The 16,798-nt window shown below is 48.7% G+C and overlaps 1 protein-coding gene across 1 annotated transcript in view; it reads left to right on the top strand.

Moving 5' to 3' along the window:
- The window catches only part of LOC119164686 (ATP-binding cassette sub-family C member 4-like), a 124,324-nt gene extending 109,322 nt beyond the window's left edge, over positions 1–15,002 (top strand). The window contains exons 24-27 of the mRNA XM_075874117.1: positions 818–976; positions 2,972–3,138; positions 11,024–11,218; positions 13,269–15,002. Of these exons, the coding sequence (XP_075730232.1) occupies positions 818–976; positions 2,972–3,138; positions 11,024–11,218; positions 13,269–13,485 (738 nt within the window). The 3' untranslated portion in view covers positions 13,486–15,002. The remainder of the gene's footprint in view (positions 1–817; positions 977–2,971; positions 3,139–11,023; positions 11,219–13,268) is intronic.
- The last annotated feature ends 1,796 nt before the right edge of the window (positions 15,003–16,798 follow it).

Genomic DNA, 16,798 nt, shown 5'->3' on the forward strand with positions numbered 1-16,798 from the left:
TTCAGAGTAGAACCATTGTTGCCATTTGTAGTCACTTACAACTGACGGGTCCTGAGCTAAAAAAAATTGTATGTGGTGTTTTACATCGATACGTTCCTGTGTTCTGCTTTGCTTGTATCTGCGGTACCTTTCTCTTCCATGATGGAGCATATGGATGCCTCTCCAACTAGCTGCATTCACATCCTCTTTTTTTAGATATAAGGGTGTTTTGAGTATTTGAAGCCCACCATGCTATAGATATCTTGATTCTTTGGAATGTCTATTTTTCTAGGTTGTAACAGTGTCACTTACAGACACAGCAAATCCCTTATATTTTATTTGCCTATTTAACATACTGCAGCCTTGAAGGGCTATCGCAGAAGTGGAGGCAGATTACAAAAATTGCACGAGAAATAATTAATATTACTGTAAAAAATGAATTCATTACGTGGTAATGATTTAACATGGCCGAGCAAGGTATTCCACATTTCAATAGTGTGGACAAAAAAACTGTATATACACAGTTTTTTTGTCAACACTGCTAAAATCACCTTAAAGAGTCTATAGTGTCTTACTATGTTCCCTTTTTGCTATAAATTTCGGATTCAGCGGTAGCATTTCGGTGGAGGCGAATTGTTCGGGGACCATGTACTGTGTGATGCTACTGCTCGTTATAGAACACCGGATGGTCGAAATTTCGAGAACGCCCCCCCCCCCCCCCTCACAATCATATCGTGGTTTTCGCACGTAAAAACCTTGATATAAATAATGTTTCATCGCCCTTAATGCGGTTCAAGTCGTAATCTCCTTTTCGGTAAGCGTGCTTCCTTCGTCGCAGGTGGGCGTGGTGGGTCGCACGGGAGCCGGGAAGTCTTCGTTGGTGCAGGCGCTGCTTCGGGTGCTGGTGCCCACCGAAGGCCGCATCCTCATCGACGGCGTCGACATCTCCTCGCTGACGCTCAAGAAGCTGCGCTCAGCCGTCACCGTCATACCGCAAGTTGGTAACGCGCATGCGCCAATATGGTTGATTCTTCATATCGCGAGATCAACGAGGCTTGCATATATAGTCACCTTCTGATGCGTTCGGTCACTGTTTTTTTTTATTCTAGGCAGAAACAGCTACAAGACCGCGCGCATCACCTCAGAAGCCCACCGAATTAAGGAATTCAAGAAAATGCTTTATTACTCTGCTGCTTTTATTTTGATGCCGTGTATTCTCATCGTATATAAGCCGCGTCCAGAATAAAAACAGGGAAAGATAGACTATACAAAGATGACAAAAATAAGATGCCTTCATGTCCTTTACTTTATCTAACTTATGTCATTAGTTCGTATAGCCTTTGTTACATCAATTGCCCTTTCTTTTTTATGCTTTACTTTGGCAATGATACATACTCTGCATGCTTTTTGTCAATAAATCCAGTTTTCAGAGAGCGCCTGTGTGTGTGTGTGTGTGTGTGTGTGTGTGTGTGTGTGTGTGTGTGTGTGTGTGTGTGTGTGTGTGTGTGGGGGGGGTGTGTGTGTGTGTGTGTGTGTGTGTGTGTGTGTGTGTGTGTGCATGTGCGTGTGCGTGTGTGTCTGTGTGTGCGTGTGTGTGTGCGTGTGTGTGTGTGTGTGTGTGTGTGTGCATTTTGTCTGCACTTTCACTTCTACAATTCCCTTTTTGTTTGATGCATACAATACCATCAAAATATACAAAGTGTAAATTTTTGATTCGCTGCCGAAGTCTGCCAGGTTTCATTACTCGGTTAAAATTGCAAGCATTCGCTTTTTTTGATACTTCAAGTTGGCAATGAGATTTTCGCTGGAGGAGGCTAAATTGTCAGCTGGAGGAGGCTGAATTTTCCACTTTAATTTTAATGCTCCCTTTAGCCTGACCGTCTGCATAACCAATTATTAGCAAGTTAAGTGAGTTTTTTTTAATGAATATAAACAATTTTAATGTCTTGTTAACACGTCTGCCACAACAGAAAAACTAATTGTGAAGATATTGAGCCAATATTTCATTACCTTTATATTTTACAATTCTCATTCATAATTGATATGTATGTGGGGTTCAACGTACCAAAACCACCATACAATAATAAGAGATGCCGTAGTGAAGGGCTCCGGAAATTTCAACCACCTGGGGTTCTTTAACGTGCGCTTAAGTCTGAGCACACGGGCCTACGGCATTTCCGCCTCCATTTAAAATGCAGCTGCTGCAGCCTGGATTCGATCCCGCGACCTGTGGGTCAGCAGCCGAGTACCTTAACTACTAGGTCAGCGCGGCGGGGCTATTTTACGGTTCTTAGATTTATTTGTGGGAACAAATATATGTGCGGGTTATACACAAAGGGCCGCGGCTACTCTTTTTTGTACTGAGAATTCAAGATAGTGAAATCACAGCACGAACTTGGATAAGGTGATAAGTAATAACACTCAAGTTGACAAACTCTACGCTCATTAGGACTCCTAGTACGTGGTCACAAGGCCAGTAGCCAAAAAGTTTTTGCAGGAGGGGGAGGACACTTGTTGAAATCCCCATATAAAGACCTATATAATGTTATTTGTTCTAGGTAATATAACCGAATTCCCGGTCACGGGCCTGTCGGTCACATGCTGTCACGTACAACGTGTTAAAGTGCGCCCACACACTATGTTATTGTTTAGAAAAGCTCCAGTAACGAGCATTAAGGCTGACACCAAGCCTCGTTACACAAACAGTGAATGCGTTGAAGCATAATCCGGCAAGGTCAGTTGAAAATATATATACGTACTAGGAGCGTGCGCCAGATATAAGACGTTGTAATTTTCGAAGATCTTCATTGCGTCTAGAAAACCGTTCAGTCACAATTATTCCCGCCAATACGTAGCGTGCGTGATGGTAATAGAACAACTTATCGGTATAGTACATTGAGTTTAAGCAAGGCGTTCCCTTATTTGTTTTTGTAGAACTATTTTAGTGCGTACACTATCGCCATAACGATTCTCTTAATGGGAATGCTGTCAGGACCCAACCCTTGTGACGGGAAGCCTGCGGGACAATCTGGACCCCACCCGCAGCCACATTGATGCCGACATCTGGGACGCGCTCAAGAAGTCTCACCTAAGCGAGTTCGTGTCCAGGAACCCTCACGGGCTGGACCTGGCCGCTGGAGAGGGCGGTGCAAACCTCAGGTGAGCACTGGCTGGCCAATCATGTTGCTGTAAGGCATGACCCGACTAGAATGGCAGAAAGTTTAACTAGCTCTTCGCACTCTACATTCTCTCAGTTTTATACTTTGAATTATCAAAATTATAGACCATCTCTCAAAGGGAACCGTGATGGGATGCGAAGCAGAACCGGTGTGCACGCCATTAAACCGGCTGCAATTGGCGTTGACGCGGGTGCTGGAAGAGCGGTCCGAAGCGAAACTCGGTGTAGCCTTTACTTTAGTAAGCGTTTCTTTGCAACAAAAACACATGGGAGGCGGGTTAGGTTTCGTGTAAGTCGCATTGCAGACAAACGAGCCGAAAGAATGTTTCCTCTCGACGTGCGGTCGAGCGTTGCGGGTGGTGGAGAGGGCGAAGCGAAAGAGAAGTGTGTTGTGAGTGAGCGGAGAAGCAACACCACGTAGGTGTGTTGAGAGGAGCCGGCAGATGCTGCGAGTGATGGAGAGAGGGACGTCAACGCGCAATATGCGACTTGACCTACTTGACATTGTTCCAACCACTGCGGCGGGGGAACATGGCGCGGCGCGTTGGCACGGAGACACGGAGGGACAGTGTTACACAGGCTGCTCAAAGAGCTCCTTTGCACATAAGAAAGTTTTTCTACTCGCACCACAATCAGTTGTCAAAGATCCATCAGTAAAAAAAGTGCAAAGCGTACAGACACAGAAACAGGAAAAAATAAGAGCTTTGTGAAGAAGATGTGCCCGCAGCAAGCAGCATCGCCAACGCCCGGCTCTCTCGGCTCGTGCTTCGGTTCATTGCTGGGCCGATCGCTGGACGGTTCATCACGCTGTCTCGTCGCTGTCTTTAACGGCTAATAAACCTCTTCACATTTGGTGGAAGGTGCTGTTAATCCCCGTTGCTACACCCTGGAGCTGCGAAGCCGCACGCTACCACCTGTCATGACTACCAACGCCACTATATCGACGCCTTCGCTCCAGTTCAACTGCCCTGGCCATCCTAGGCTACGGGAGCCGAAGGTCTTCAGCGGTGCGGATGGGACCGACGTCGAAGACTGGCTCGAGCACTACGAACTGGTGAGCGCCAACAATAAGTGGGACGAAGCCGACAAGCTGGGCCACGTGATATTTTATCTCACTGGCGTCGCCGAATTGTGGTTTATTAACCACAAACACAACATCCCCACATGGAGCGTCTTCAAGACGTCATGTGCTGAAGTGTTCGGACGGCCGGCTGTCCGCAAGCAGAGGGCAGAACAGCGCTTGCGCGTCCGCTCTCAGCAGACTGGCGAGACCTTTACCAGCTATATTGAGGACGTCGTCGACCTTTGCCGACGCGTGAATGACACCATGCCCGAATCTGACAAGGTCAAAAACATCCTGAAGGGCATCGACAACGGCGCATTTCAAATGCTCTTGGCAAGAAATCCGAGCACAGTTTCCGAAGTCGTCAGCTTGTGTCAGAGCTACAACGAGTTGAACAAGCAACGCACTCTGACTCGGCAGCCTCAGCATGGTGGTCAGTCACTGTCCAGTTTCGACACCCTGCCGGACAATTCACCGCTGCTTCAGCAAGTTCGAGCCTTCGTCCGTGAGGAAGTCACCCGCCAACTTTCCCTAGTGCCCTTCACTCACGAGACCACCACCCGTCTACCTGCCCCGCTTCGCACTGCTATTTCGGAAGAGGTTGCCAAGCTGTTCCGATTGCGCACCACGAGCCGCCTCTATCCAGCCGTGTTCACTGCCAGCGTGTCGCGCAGCCAGTAGGCCATCCTGTCACCTATTCGCCAGCTGTGCAGCCTGTGGCCGCGCCCCTAATGTACGCAGCGCAGCCTGTGGCTCCTCCTGTCACCTGTTCGCAAGTGATGCAGCCTGTAGCAGCGCCGTTCACATATGCAGACGCTGTACGCAGGCTTCCGCAACCACCCTACACCTCGCGCTTACAGCCCGCACACCCGGCTGCTTATACTGCACCTTGGGCGGCACCACCAGTAGCCAATTCTTGGAGGACGCGCGATAACCGACCGATATGCTACGCCTGCTTTACTCCCGGACACGTTGCCCGCTACTGCCGCCGTCGACCTCAGACGTTCGGCGACTATGTCCGATCGTCGCAACCCGGCAGCCAACCCTTCGCGCAATACGGGCCGGTCTCGTCACCTCGCTATGCCCCTCCTAACGACCCCGACTTCGTGACGCCGCGCGCACCCTCTCCTCGTCGGCGATCGCCCTCTCCAATGCGTCGCCGGCCTAGACCTTCTGACCAGGAAAACTAAGCACCGCAGTTCAAGAGGCAAGAACTGCGCCATTTTCGAACTGTCTAAGCCCTCGCCCCTCTCCTGCTAACGTGGTCGCAGTAACTGTTGAAGGTTATTCGACTTTCGCCCTTGTAGACACCGGCGCCGCTGTTTCTGTTATTGCCGCTAATGTCTGCCGTGTATTACGTAAAGTCACGACGCCGCTTTCTGGACTGTCACTCCACACCGCAAGTGCACAGCAAGTAACGCCTCTCGCAGCCTGCACTGCAAGAGTGTCCATCGAAGGCATTGTTTACACTGTGGAGTTTATTGTCCTCGCTGTCTGTTCGCATGATGTCATCCTCGGATGGGACTTCCTATCCCGCCATAATGCCGTCATCGACTGCGCACGCGCTGAAGTTGAGTTTTCACCCTTTTGTGATGTCCCATTACTTGACGCTCTTCATCAGCCGCCGAAGTTGTTCGTGAATGAAGACACCGATATTCCACCTGAAAACTTCGCACTTGTTCCAGTTTCATGCAACGCCTACGCTGACGCTACAGTCTTTTTTATGCCTTCCGATATCTTCACGAGTCGTCGAGCTCTGCCGCTGTCTTTCGCAACGATTGACCTTGCCGCCGGAAGAAGTAATATGTTCATACTCAACCCGCTTTCCACACCTGTCACTTTGCTTGCGGGGGAATGTCTCGGCCGCGTGCAGGATCTCGACCCTTCGTCTTTGGTTGATGTCCCGGATGACTACTGCGACCACCCAAAATCACTGTCGGCCCTCGAGGAGTCGTCCAATGATACGTTTTCCAGCGCCATCGCCGACACCCTCACTCCCACCGAACATGCCGACCTGCTTGATCTTCTGCATGAGTTCCGGAATTCTTTCGATGTGTCCCAACCTCAACTAGGCCGCACGTCGCAAGTCAGGCATCATGTTGACACAGGTCTACACCAGCCACTGCGTCAAAGACCATACCGTGTCTCCACTGAAGAGCGCCGCGTCATCAACGATCAAGTCGAAGATATGCTTCGTAGAGACGTCATTCGACCATCTCACAGTCCCTGGGCGTCTCCTGTCGTCCTGGTGCGTAAGAAAGACGGATCTATTCGATTTTGTGTAGACTATCGTCGTTTGAATAAGATAACCCGCAAGGACGTATATCCTTTGCCGCGCATTGATGACGCCATTGACACCCTTCACGGAGCGGAATTCTTCTCGTCGCTGGATTTGCGGTCTGGCTACTGGCAAGTTCCAATGGCTGAAGCCGATCGCCAAAAAACTGCATTTGTTACACCTGACGGACTATACGAGTTTAACGTCATGCCCTTTGGGCTTTGTAACGCGCCCGCCACGTTTGAACGACTTATGGATGATACGCTACGTGGCCTGAAGTGGAATATGTACCTCTGCTACCTCGACGATGTCGTGGTTTTCTCGCACGACTTTCCTACGCACCTCCTTCGGCTCAGGCAGGTTTTGACTTGTCTGACTAACGCTGGCCTGCAGCTTAACCTGAAAAAAAAAAGCTGCACGCGAGCTCGTCATCCTAGGCCACATCGTGTCGAAGCACGGCGTATTACCTGACCCAGCAAAACTTCGAGCAGTCGCAGAATTTCCCAAGCCGACGACCATGAAGGAACTTCGCAGTTTTGTAGGCCTATGCTCATATTTCCGGCGCTTTGTTCGCAATTTTGCATCCATCATGTCACCATTAACCCAGCTTCTTCGCGGTGACGTGAACCTCTCCTCCTGGTCCCCTGCATGTGACGTTGCCTTCACTACTCTGCGCCGTCTGCTCACCTCGCCACCTATTCTTCGCCACTTCAACCCGACGGCTCCTACCGAAGTGCACACCGACGCCAGCGGCGTCGGGCTAGGTGCTGTCCTTCCCAACGAAAACCCGGCCCAACGAAAACCCGGCTATTCAGAATACGTTGTAGCCTACGCTAGCCGCACTCTGACGAAAGCCGAAACTAATTACAGCGTGACAGAAAAAAAGTGTTTGGCTCTGGTGTGGGCACTTGGAAAGTTCCGGCCGTACTTATACGGCCGCCCGTTCGATCTAGTAACTGATCACCACGCGCTTTGCTGGCTCTCCACGCTGAAAGACCCTTCTGGCCGCCTTGCGCGATGGGCACTCCGCATCCAGGAGTACGACATTCGCGTCGTATACCGCTGTGGACGCAAACACTGACGCTGACGCCCTGTCCCGCTCACCTTTGCCACCAGATCCAACGTGCGGATACACGTGCCTCCAGTACTTGTCATCGTTAAATCTTGACTCAATTGCCACCGAACAACGTCGTGACCCGTGGATCGCATCTCTTCTCGAATATCTATCCGGTACGCCCAACCTTCCAGTATCTCGATCCCTCCGACGTCAAGCTTTCCATTTTGCCATCCGCGTTCAACTTCTCCATCGACGCAACTACTCTCCTGATTGCCGCCGGTGGCTACTGGTCATTCCACGCACTTTGCGATCGCAGATATGCGCTTCTCTTCACGACGATCCACAATGTGGCCACGCCGAGGTGTTCAAAACATATGAACGCCTTCACCATCGCTATTACTGGCGCGGCATGTACAATTTCGTACGCACATTTGTGCAGTGCTGTCCTGACTGCCAGCGACGCAAATCAACACCGCTACGTGCTACTGGCGAATTGCAGCCACTTCCGTGCCCTGCCAAGCCTTTTGATCGCGTTGGCGTTGACCTCTACGGCCCCCTTCCATTGACATCAGATGGCAATCGGTGGATTATAGTGGCGGTCGACCATCTAACACGCTACGCCGAAACAGCCGCTTTACCGAGCGCTACCGCTCAGGAGGTCGCCTCTTTCATTTTACGTCAATTTATCCTTCGACATGGTGCCCCTCGAGAGCTCCTTAGTGACAGAGGCCGCGCTTTTCTCTCCGAGGTCGTCGAAGCTCTGCTTTCGCAATGCCACGTCATTCATCGGAAAACGACAGCATACCACCCGCAGACTAATGGGCTAACGGAACGGTTTAACCGCACGCTGGGTGATATGCTCTCAATGTACGTGGCATCTAATCATAGCAACTGGGACCGTGTTCTCCCATACGTGACATTTGCATACAATACTGCAATACAAACAACCACGGGATTTTCACCTTTCTTTCTTCTTTATGGACGTGACCCTTCCCATACAATTGATACTCTACTTCCCTACCGTCCTGATGCTTCCGAATGTCCACCTATCTCCGATGCTGCTCGACAAGCTGAAGAGTGCCGCCAGCTCGCCCGTGCGTTCACCTCGGACGAGCAGCAACGCCAGAAAGAAAACCGTTGCACCTCTCTTCCGGATCCCAACTATGCCCCAGGGTCTCTCGTGTGGCTTGCCATCCCATACCAAACTCCGGGACTCTCATCAAAACTTGTCCCCCGGTACGAGGGGCCTTACACCGTTTTAGAGAAAACCTCTCCGGTTAATTACCTAATTGAGCCAGTTTCCCGATCGGATGACATGTGCCGGCGTGCACGTGACATCGTTCATGTTTCCCGCCTAAAACCGTATCATGAGCGTCTCCCTGAAACTTCTTAGGTCGCCAGGATGGCTCTTATTTCAGCGGGGGTGATTGTGAAGAAGAAGATGTGCCCGCAGCAAGCAGCATCGCCAACGCCCGGCTCTCTCGGCTCGTGCTTCGGTTTGTTGCTGTGCCGATCGCTGGACGGTTCATCACGCTGTCTCGTCGCTGTCTTTAACGGCTAATAAACCTCTTCACAGCTTGCTTTGTTTAGCTCTCTTCTCATGCGTTCATGGCTCAACAAGTTGTTTCATACTGACCTGACTACGTAGGGTCAAGCCAATTCGAACTCTACAGGCTCCCTGTACAGAGCGGGGCACGTTTCTTTCATTCTTGTGTGAGATAAATCCAGAAGAAATGGGCAAAATAATTGTCCTCTATATAAGGAGCGCTGTGTCTCGACACAGCTGGTGTGGATTAAGCGCATTATTACTGTCAGTTTTTTGCCAATGATGACGTTGATATGGTCTACACGACATAGTAAATTCAATCACAACCAAAATCGACCGTGAAGTGTTCTTTCTGAACATCGCTTGTTACAAAAACTTATATTGCAGCTCTAACACGCAAGCTTACGACGCCATTTTACAAGACAACGGTGTGTTTGTGCCAATAAAAGTACGTTTTACTAGAAGAGCACCCAGCAGGTGGCTCATTTGTTTTGTGCATAGGAGGATCTTGCTTTTTGCACCTAACTGCGACATCTTATTAAGCAATGCGTTTTCTATGCTAGTGGTGTGTCATCCTGCAATGATAACAGAATCGAAGAGCAGTTATGTCCACATCTACTATTCCGACTCTCGAGCATTAGAGCATGGGCCTGGGAAATGATCAAAATACTAAACCAGATGCACTCGAAGGAAATGTTGCACGAACTGCGGAACATTGATTTTTTTGTGCTTTCCTTGTGTTTATAATGTCTTTGTCGGCTTTTTTTTCTCTTAGTTTTAATGTGCTGCGTTATTTTGTGAGTATGTATTTTCTGTGCCATGGTCTTTCTTCTATTGTGCTTCTGCTGTTTTCTGCTCCGAGCGAGGGGTGACTAGCTCCCGGCGCTGGGTGCTCCGCTGTCGCTCCGCTGGCTCGGACAGACCAATCAAAGCCTAACCGCAAGGGCGCCTTCATCTTCTCGCCGCCTGAGGCACACACATGATGGCTCCCTAGCTTGCAGACTCGGCGTCACGCCCTCTTTCTACAAAGAAAGGACTCGCAGATCTGTGCTTCGAACACACCTGTGGTTTTATTACTCCTTTTTTTGCTATTGTTTTCGAATAAAATAATGGACTGTTTTGAACTTCGTGAGCCGATTTGATTTATGACCATAAAAAGGTCAAGGTGGTGAAGCGTAACTGCTATACCTTCGCTCAACTTCGTCTTGGGGCAAAGTGTATTCAGGCCATGCGGACCCGAACTGAGCCGAAAGAACGACTAGACAAATCTTTACACAACCAATCGTTCCCAGAGTTATTCAATCCTGCGAGTTGCGAAACTTTTCACAGGCACCATGTATCGAAATCCGGACATGTGATTAGCCGAAATGGCGGGAGTGTGCAGATTGTCGCGACACCTTTCGATGAATAAGCCAACTATTAAACATATTATATTGTGTTTTGCGCTGCCGGTCCCAGATGGAACGACAGCCTGCGAATTCTCGCAGGACCGGCCAATTGCGTGTTCGCGTTTCGAAACGCATTTTCGCAACAAGTTTGATTGAATAACTCTGCATCATCTCTATGCTGGCTGAAGCGCCACGTGTTGCAACCCCCGTAGACACTAGCATTAGAGTTGCCTCTAGTGTATTTATGATAAACTCTATGCCTGTGGTAGTGGCCTCCGAGATGGCGGGCGCGCGGCGTACAATCTCGGGGGCCTTGGTGTGGTATGCGTGGTCGTGCTTTCAGCCTTTCGGCGACGCTGGCACTGACGGGATAAGCGTGCGCGAGCGTTTCAAACGTGCAGCCTGCTTAGCTTATGTGTACCAAGCGTGGGACCTGCAAGTCGCCTACTCGAGGCAAGATGCGACGATAGAGGAGTTCCGTAAGCCGCTGCTCAGTTAAGAAAATTATGGGCGACGGCGCTGTTATCTTCGCAGTGTTGGCCAGCGACAACTGGTGTGCCTCGCGCGGGCCCTCCTGCGACGTCCCAAGATGCTCGTGCTTGACGAGGCCACGTCGCAGATGGACGGCGACACGGACCGGCTCATACAGAGCACGCTGCGACAGTGCTTCGCCGGGTGCACACTGCTGGCCATCGCGCACCGGGTGCACACCGTGCTCGACTACGACAAGTGAGCCACACGCACACATGGCAACTGTGCTGCACTTCTCTCGAAAGCTAAATTTCAAAAACAGAAACATACTCAAATAGGTGCTGAACACAACTAAGCAGCAGTCAGTTTAGCTTCATCCTTGATAACTGCGGTCTTGGAGTATAGAGGCGTTCCTTTGAATCTCTGTTTTTAGTTATGTGATAAGTAAAAGCCGAGTATCAACTGAGTAACTAAATTTGTGACTTTACTTTCTTTCTTTCTTTTTTCTTTCTTTTTTCTTCCTTTGTTTCCTTTCTTTCTTTCTTTTCTTTTTTTCTTGATTTTTGTTAGTTTACTTGAACCGAATCGAAGCTGTCAAAATACACATATGCCGCATGAACATGAGCTCACTCTAGAAGGTCCGGTGCGACGTCCCTAAACTACGAACACATTCTCGTTAAGTCACCATCACATTTACTCTCGTTTGTGAACAGCGACAGCTTGTTTTTGTTTGTTTGTTTGTTTCTGTTTTTGCGGAAAAAACGTTCTACAGCTGCTTATTTTCCTTCCACCTGTTCTAATGATTGCTCGCCACAGTTTTAATAAAAGGCTAAGGTAAAAAAAATCACAACAGTTTTACAAAGCAATTACATTGTGGTCATATAATATAGCAGATCTTCCGGCACATTTGCAGTGTTTGAATAGATTGTTGTCGTGAAAAAGAAACACAGAAAATTAGTTTTACTCGCAAAGCGAGGATACAAATTTGTATCACGGCGTAGTGAGAAACTGTGAATTTGGTTTCAACCACCAGCTGTTCTTTAACTAACGTGCACATACGGGCACGGGCATTCATGCATATCTCACCCTAGAAATGCGGCCACCTTGGCCCAAAATGGAGCCAATGTCCTTGAAGTTGACAGCAAGACATATCGGTTTCTATACTACACCGCGGTTATAGTTTACGCCGTATATCCGATTCCATTCTTGATTCATGGGTGCCGCCATTTTGAAGTAATAAGTTGGTTTTCCATGTAGTAATATGAATTGATATCATGGTCACGAAACGTTCAATGTAGCAGCGTCTCCGTGCGTGGCTGTTCACTTTAGCGCTGTTTGTTCATTTATACAGATACAAGAATGCAATCTAATCATTCGAAAATGGCGGCACTTGAGAGCATCCGGAAAAAGGTGTATAGTCTCTCTCTATGTTGTCACTGTTCCTCCAAGTGCAAAGGAGAACGCGTTGGGGTAGTTACATAGTGTTGACTGTTAACGAAGTCAAAAGAGTAAAAAGCGGGGTTGATCTTGGCACGTGGTGTACTTTTTACTTTGTCCATACCGGACTGACTTCTTTCTTCATTGAATCATTAGAACATTTTGAAAATTACATGTCATGAAAGAGACAGCTTAGCGAACGTCACATCTGGTAGGTTCTATGTAATATTGAAGTGACAGATAACTGTATAACGATATTCAAGCTTTGTGTGCCTGCATTGGTGCCTTATTATGCAGCTCTATTAAGGGTAGTGCAGGTTGCATGGAAAATTAAACATTACAAACAAGTACCGAGGTAATGCAAGTGCGTTAGACTTTCAGACTTGGTTTAGAATGTTACAGTCAGTACTGAAACTGCGGCATTGAAAAACACTTTGAGGCTACGCCTTGTCCGCATACGATGCTGAGGAAATTGCATATTTCTATGAAGCGGGTTTGTTTCTCCCGTACACGCGGTTGTTTTTTGCCAAATTCCAGTTTATTTATTAAGCATTTCATATTTTGAATCCATATAATTAAGCAACCGTTCTAATGTTTATTGTATGTTGCCTTCTTTTGTTATGACTGACAAATAGCTCACTTTTCTGTTACCCTGTTTGGATTGTTACATCAGTCATTCAGTTGCATTTAATATATACTGTGTCCTACACGTCCTAATATTAGTTGTTGATTTTTATGCTGTTCGCCATACAGATGTCGTTTTGTCGTTCGCGCAGTTGTCGGATTTTCATTTCACCTCCCCTTGCGTTGCAAGCGAAACAGACCGACACTGCAATTAACGTCTTTCCTTCTCGCGTCACTTTTGCTCTAGAATCCTGGTGATGGCGGCAGGCGAGGTGGCCGAGTTCGGTCCCACCAGGCATCTTCTCGAGGATCCGAGTTCGCTGTTCCACGAGATCGCCAGGGACGCCGGTGCCATACCTCCAAATGGGCTCCACAGCCCCATCGCTGGAACGGCCGTCTCCGTCCCGCGACCACGTACCAGCTTTGTCGCGGCTCGTATCTTGAGCAGTGTCCCGCAGGCATAATCGCCGCCATTCCTCCGAACGGGGCGTTCTGCCACACCTTACAGCCGGAGGGAGTGTTACGTAAACACCAGAAAGAAAGAAAAAAACTAGGTGGTAGCGTCCACGCGGTTTTCATAGCCCCGGCTGTCCAACTTCTTTGGAAACCACCTCTCACAACGAGCGTGTGATGCATCCTGAGTAGGATTGGGCCAACCACAGCAGACGCAACGAAATCGAGCCGGCCAATAGCAGTGCTTGGCTAACGCGTGACCAAGACTTGTCCCCCCCCCCTTTTTTGTTTATATAGTATTAGAGAAGATCACGTGACACTCCCTCATAATGTTTCTTTCACCCACGTGTAAAGCAGCCCGCCAAGAGCATTGCCCATTTAAGCGCTCTGACTGGATGTCATATTAGATTGGATTGGTTACGGTGGGTTTACCTGTGTGCCAGCCCTGTTGCTCTATCCAATCAGCGTGCGCCAATATGGGCTGCGCAGTAAGCGGACCCTCACATAATACGACGCTCATACGTGTAGGGTACCAAGGGTGTGTGGTTACGCAAAAATATCTAACAACAAATCCATGATGTACTACGGAAAGCGGATCCTTTCAGAATACCACCGGTTAAAAGGTAGTGCACAATGCGTGCGTGTGTAAACAAAATTATTCAAGAACAAATCGACCTTATGTGTCCTTACAAGGAAAAACGTTCAGTTAGTTGGTATGAATTCAACATAGAAACTAATCTACTCTTGGGAAACGCTGTCAAAGTGAGCTTCTGGCAGCCTCTGGACTTGTACTTGAGATGCCTCACTTTTAGAGTAATGCCTAGGAAAGGCAAGAAAATGCGGCTAAGTTTACCATCTCATTTTAAATAAGATTTTTTGCCGAGTCCTGATTGGTAAACAATATCGCTAACTGATCCGGATGCTCTATTTTTACAAAAAAATTACCTGAAACTTGATGACAGAAGCTTACCGACACTTCAATAACGTATGATGAAAGAGACAACTTAAAAAAAAACTGTGAAAGTCATTGCATTGTTTCTTTTTTCGGAAAATGTCGTGCCCCACTTTTTCGTTGTTTTGTTGTCATCGTGGCGTTATTCAATTCGTAATCAATTCAGGCTCTATATGACACTTCACACATCCCTGGTGTACTATGTATACACAGAATGAATTCGGCGTGCCCAGTCTCTGTGCTTGACAAAGTGGATGTAAATTCAATGAAGGCTGGACTCACTCTCTGCGTTGGCCATGTTTCCCAAGTGCCTTAAAGCAAAGCTCTGAGTTGACGGTGAACATGTCTCGCCATTGTGCCGGAATCAACTCGAATCATATACCATGTGGCTACTGACATACATCACAGCATGATCCTGCTTTGCGATGCAAAGCTGCGCTTCATGTAGAATAATGCTGCCGGAATGCCGGTGTCTTCATCGTTAGCACGTGGAAAGCGTGCCATATACAGAAGATAACCGTGTTAATTGAATGACAGATGGATTTGATTATCAATAAAATGTATTTTGTAATGCAATGAGTGTACGGCTTGGTTTTTTTATTGAATGGGGTGTACGTGACCGAGTTTGTTTGGGTCGAATATGTGTATGGGCCGATGGAATGGGTCAACAACAACTTTATTGCCGATAGTGACGAGTTTAAGTAGGCCAGGCGGGTGACGACTCGCTTACGTAGGAGCGACAGCTTGCGCTCGCTATCGCGGCCGTGCCAACTCGGTTACATCTTCCTTTCCCTGGGGAAATATAGTGGCTCTGGCATTCGGTACCGACGAGGCTCACGCCGTTTTCGAGTGCTTCTCCGTGGTAGTGGCGGCTCTGGAACGGGACCCGAGCCTGGCAAACCTGATGAAGGTGTTGTGGAAGTGTCGGGGCATGGTAGCTCTGGAACCTCCCGGAGATGTTCCCGTGTGTGGCGCATTTCTCGGCCATCTTCTGTTTTTACCAGTACGAAGCGTGGAGCTCCCGCTTATCCCAGCACAACGACCGGTGACTACGTCCGTGTGCGCGTGTCGTACAACGAGGCCCTCTGAACGGGTGAGAGGGAGCGCAGGTCCCGAGCACCTCGATTGTAGTAGACCTTCTGCCTGTGGCGAATCTCCTGGAGACGGGAGTGCACCTTTCTGCTGGGCAATGGTGACGGCTTCAGGTGGCTGGAGGGAACCGAGAGCAGTGTTCTCGTCTGCCGACTCATCAGCCTCTGCACAGGTGACTTCAGAACAAGGAGGTTCTAGTCTATGCCTTTTGGAGTGGAGGTTCGCCCCGATAAGTGACGCCGGTCGCCGCCATGTTGGAAAAGGAAAGACTCAGAAGCAGACGACAAAGTGCGCTTCGTAGCTCCGCCCGAAGGTCGATAGTGGAAAAATACGTAGCACCGTAAAGGCAGTCTAAGGCATCGTCGATTCTAGGCAACGGGTAAACATCTTCCTTCGTAATTTTTTGTTGAGATGCCTATAATCTACACAAAAGCGCCATGTTCCATCCTTCTTTCTGATCAGGACGACAGGAGAAGCCCAGGGGCTACAAGAGGGTTCGATTATGTCTTTTGCGAGCATCTTTTCGACTTGCTGTTGTATGACTGTGTGCTCGGACGCGGAAACACGGTATGGACGTCGGTGAATGGGACTCGCGTCGCCAGTATTGATGCGATGAGTAACAACACTCGTTTGGCTTAAAGCCGTGCTGGCGAAGTCAAAAATGTCACTATAGGACTCCAGGACCCGACGAAGGGCTTGCGCTTGATCAGGAGCGAGGTCTGATGGTACCATGTGGTCAACGTCGACGCCCGATGAACGTGATAGAGTTGGTTCATGGTCTGAGGTGCAGCAATCATCCACTCTGAAAGGTTCAACCGTAAGGTCTTGTAGAGCAGTAATTTTGGCCAGGGAGATACCTTGTGGAAGAATTTCGGCAGTGAGGGCAAAATTGACAATAGGAAGGCATGTGCGGTTTTCCACGATTGTCGAAATGGTGTGCGGAACAGCGACGCCATGCGTAAGCATCACGGCATGAATTGGTGTCACCATGTAATCGCTGTCAGGTACAGGTGGTGTAGAGAAGAGGTCGATATGTGTGACACAGTTAGGCGGAAGGCATGCGAAACCAATGCAGCAAAGGCGACTTTGGGGGAAGTTGGTCAGATGAGAAATTAGAGGCATTTCAAGGTCAAGACAGCCGGCTGAACAATCTATAAGGGCCGAGTGAGCAGTTAGAAAATCCATGCCTATAATTACTTCATGAGGGCAATTAACAGTGAAAAGAACAGCAGTGCTACTATCGGCGATAGTCACATGGCCAGAGAACATGCCAATAATCA

The sequence above is a fragment of the Rhipicephalus microplus genome, chromosome 9, assembly GCF_043290135.1.
Source record: "Rhipicephalus microplus isolate Deutch F79 chromosome 9, USDA_Rmic, whole genome shotgun sequence".
In the NCBI taxonomy this organism is placed as follows: Eukaryota; Metazoa; Arthropoda; class Arachnida; order Ixodida; family Ixodidae; genus Rhipicephalus; species Rhipicephalus microplus.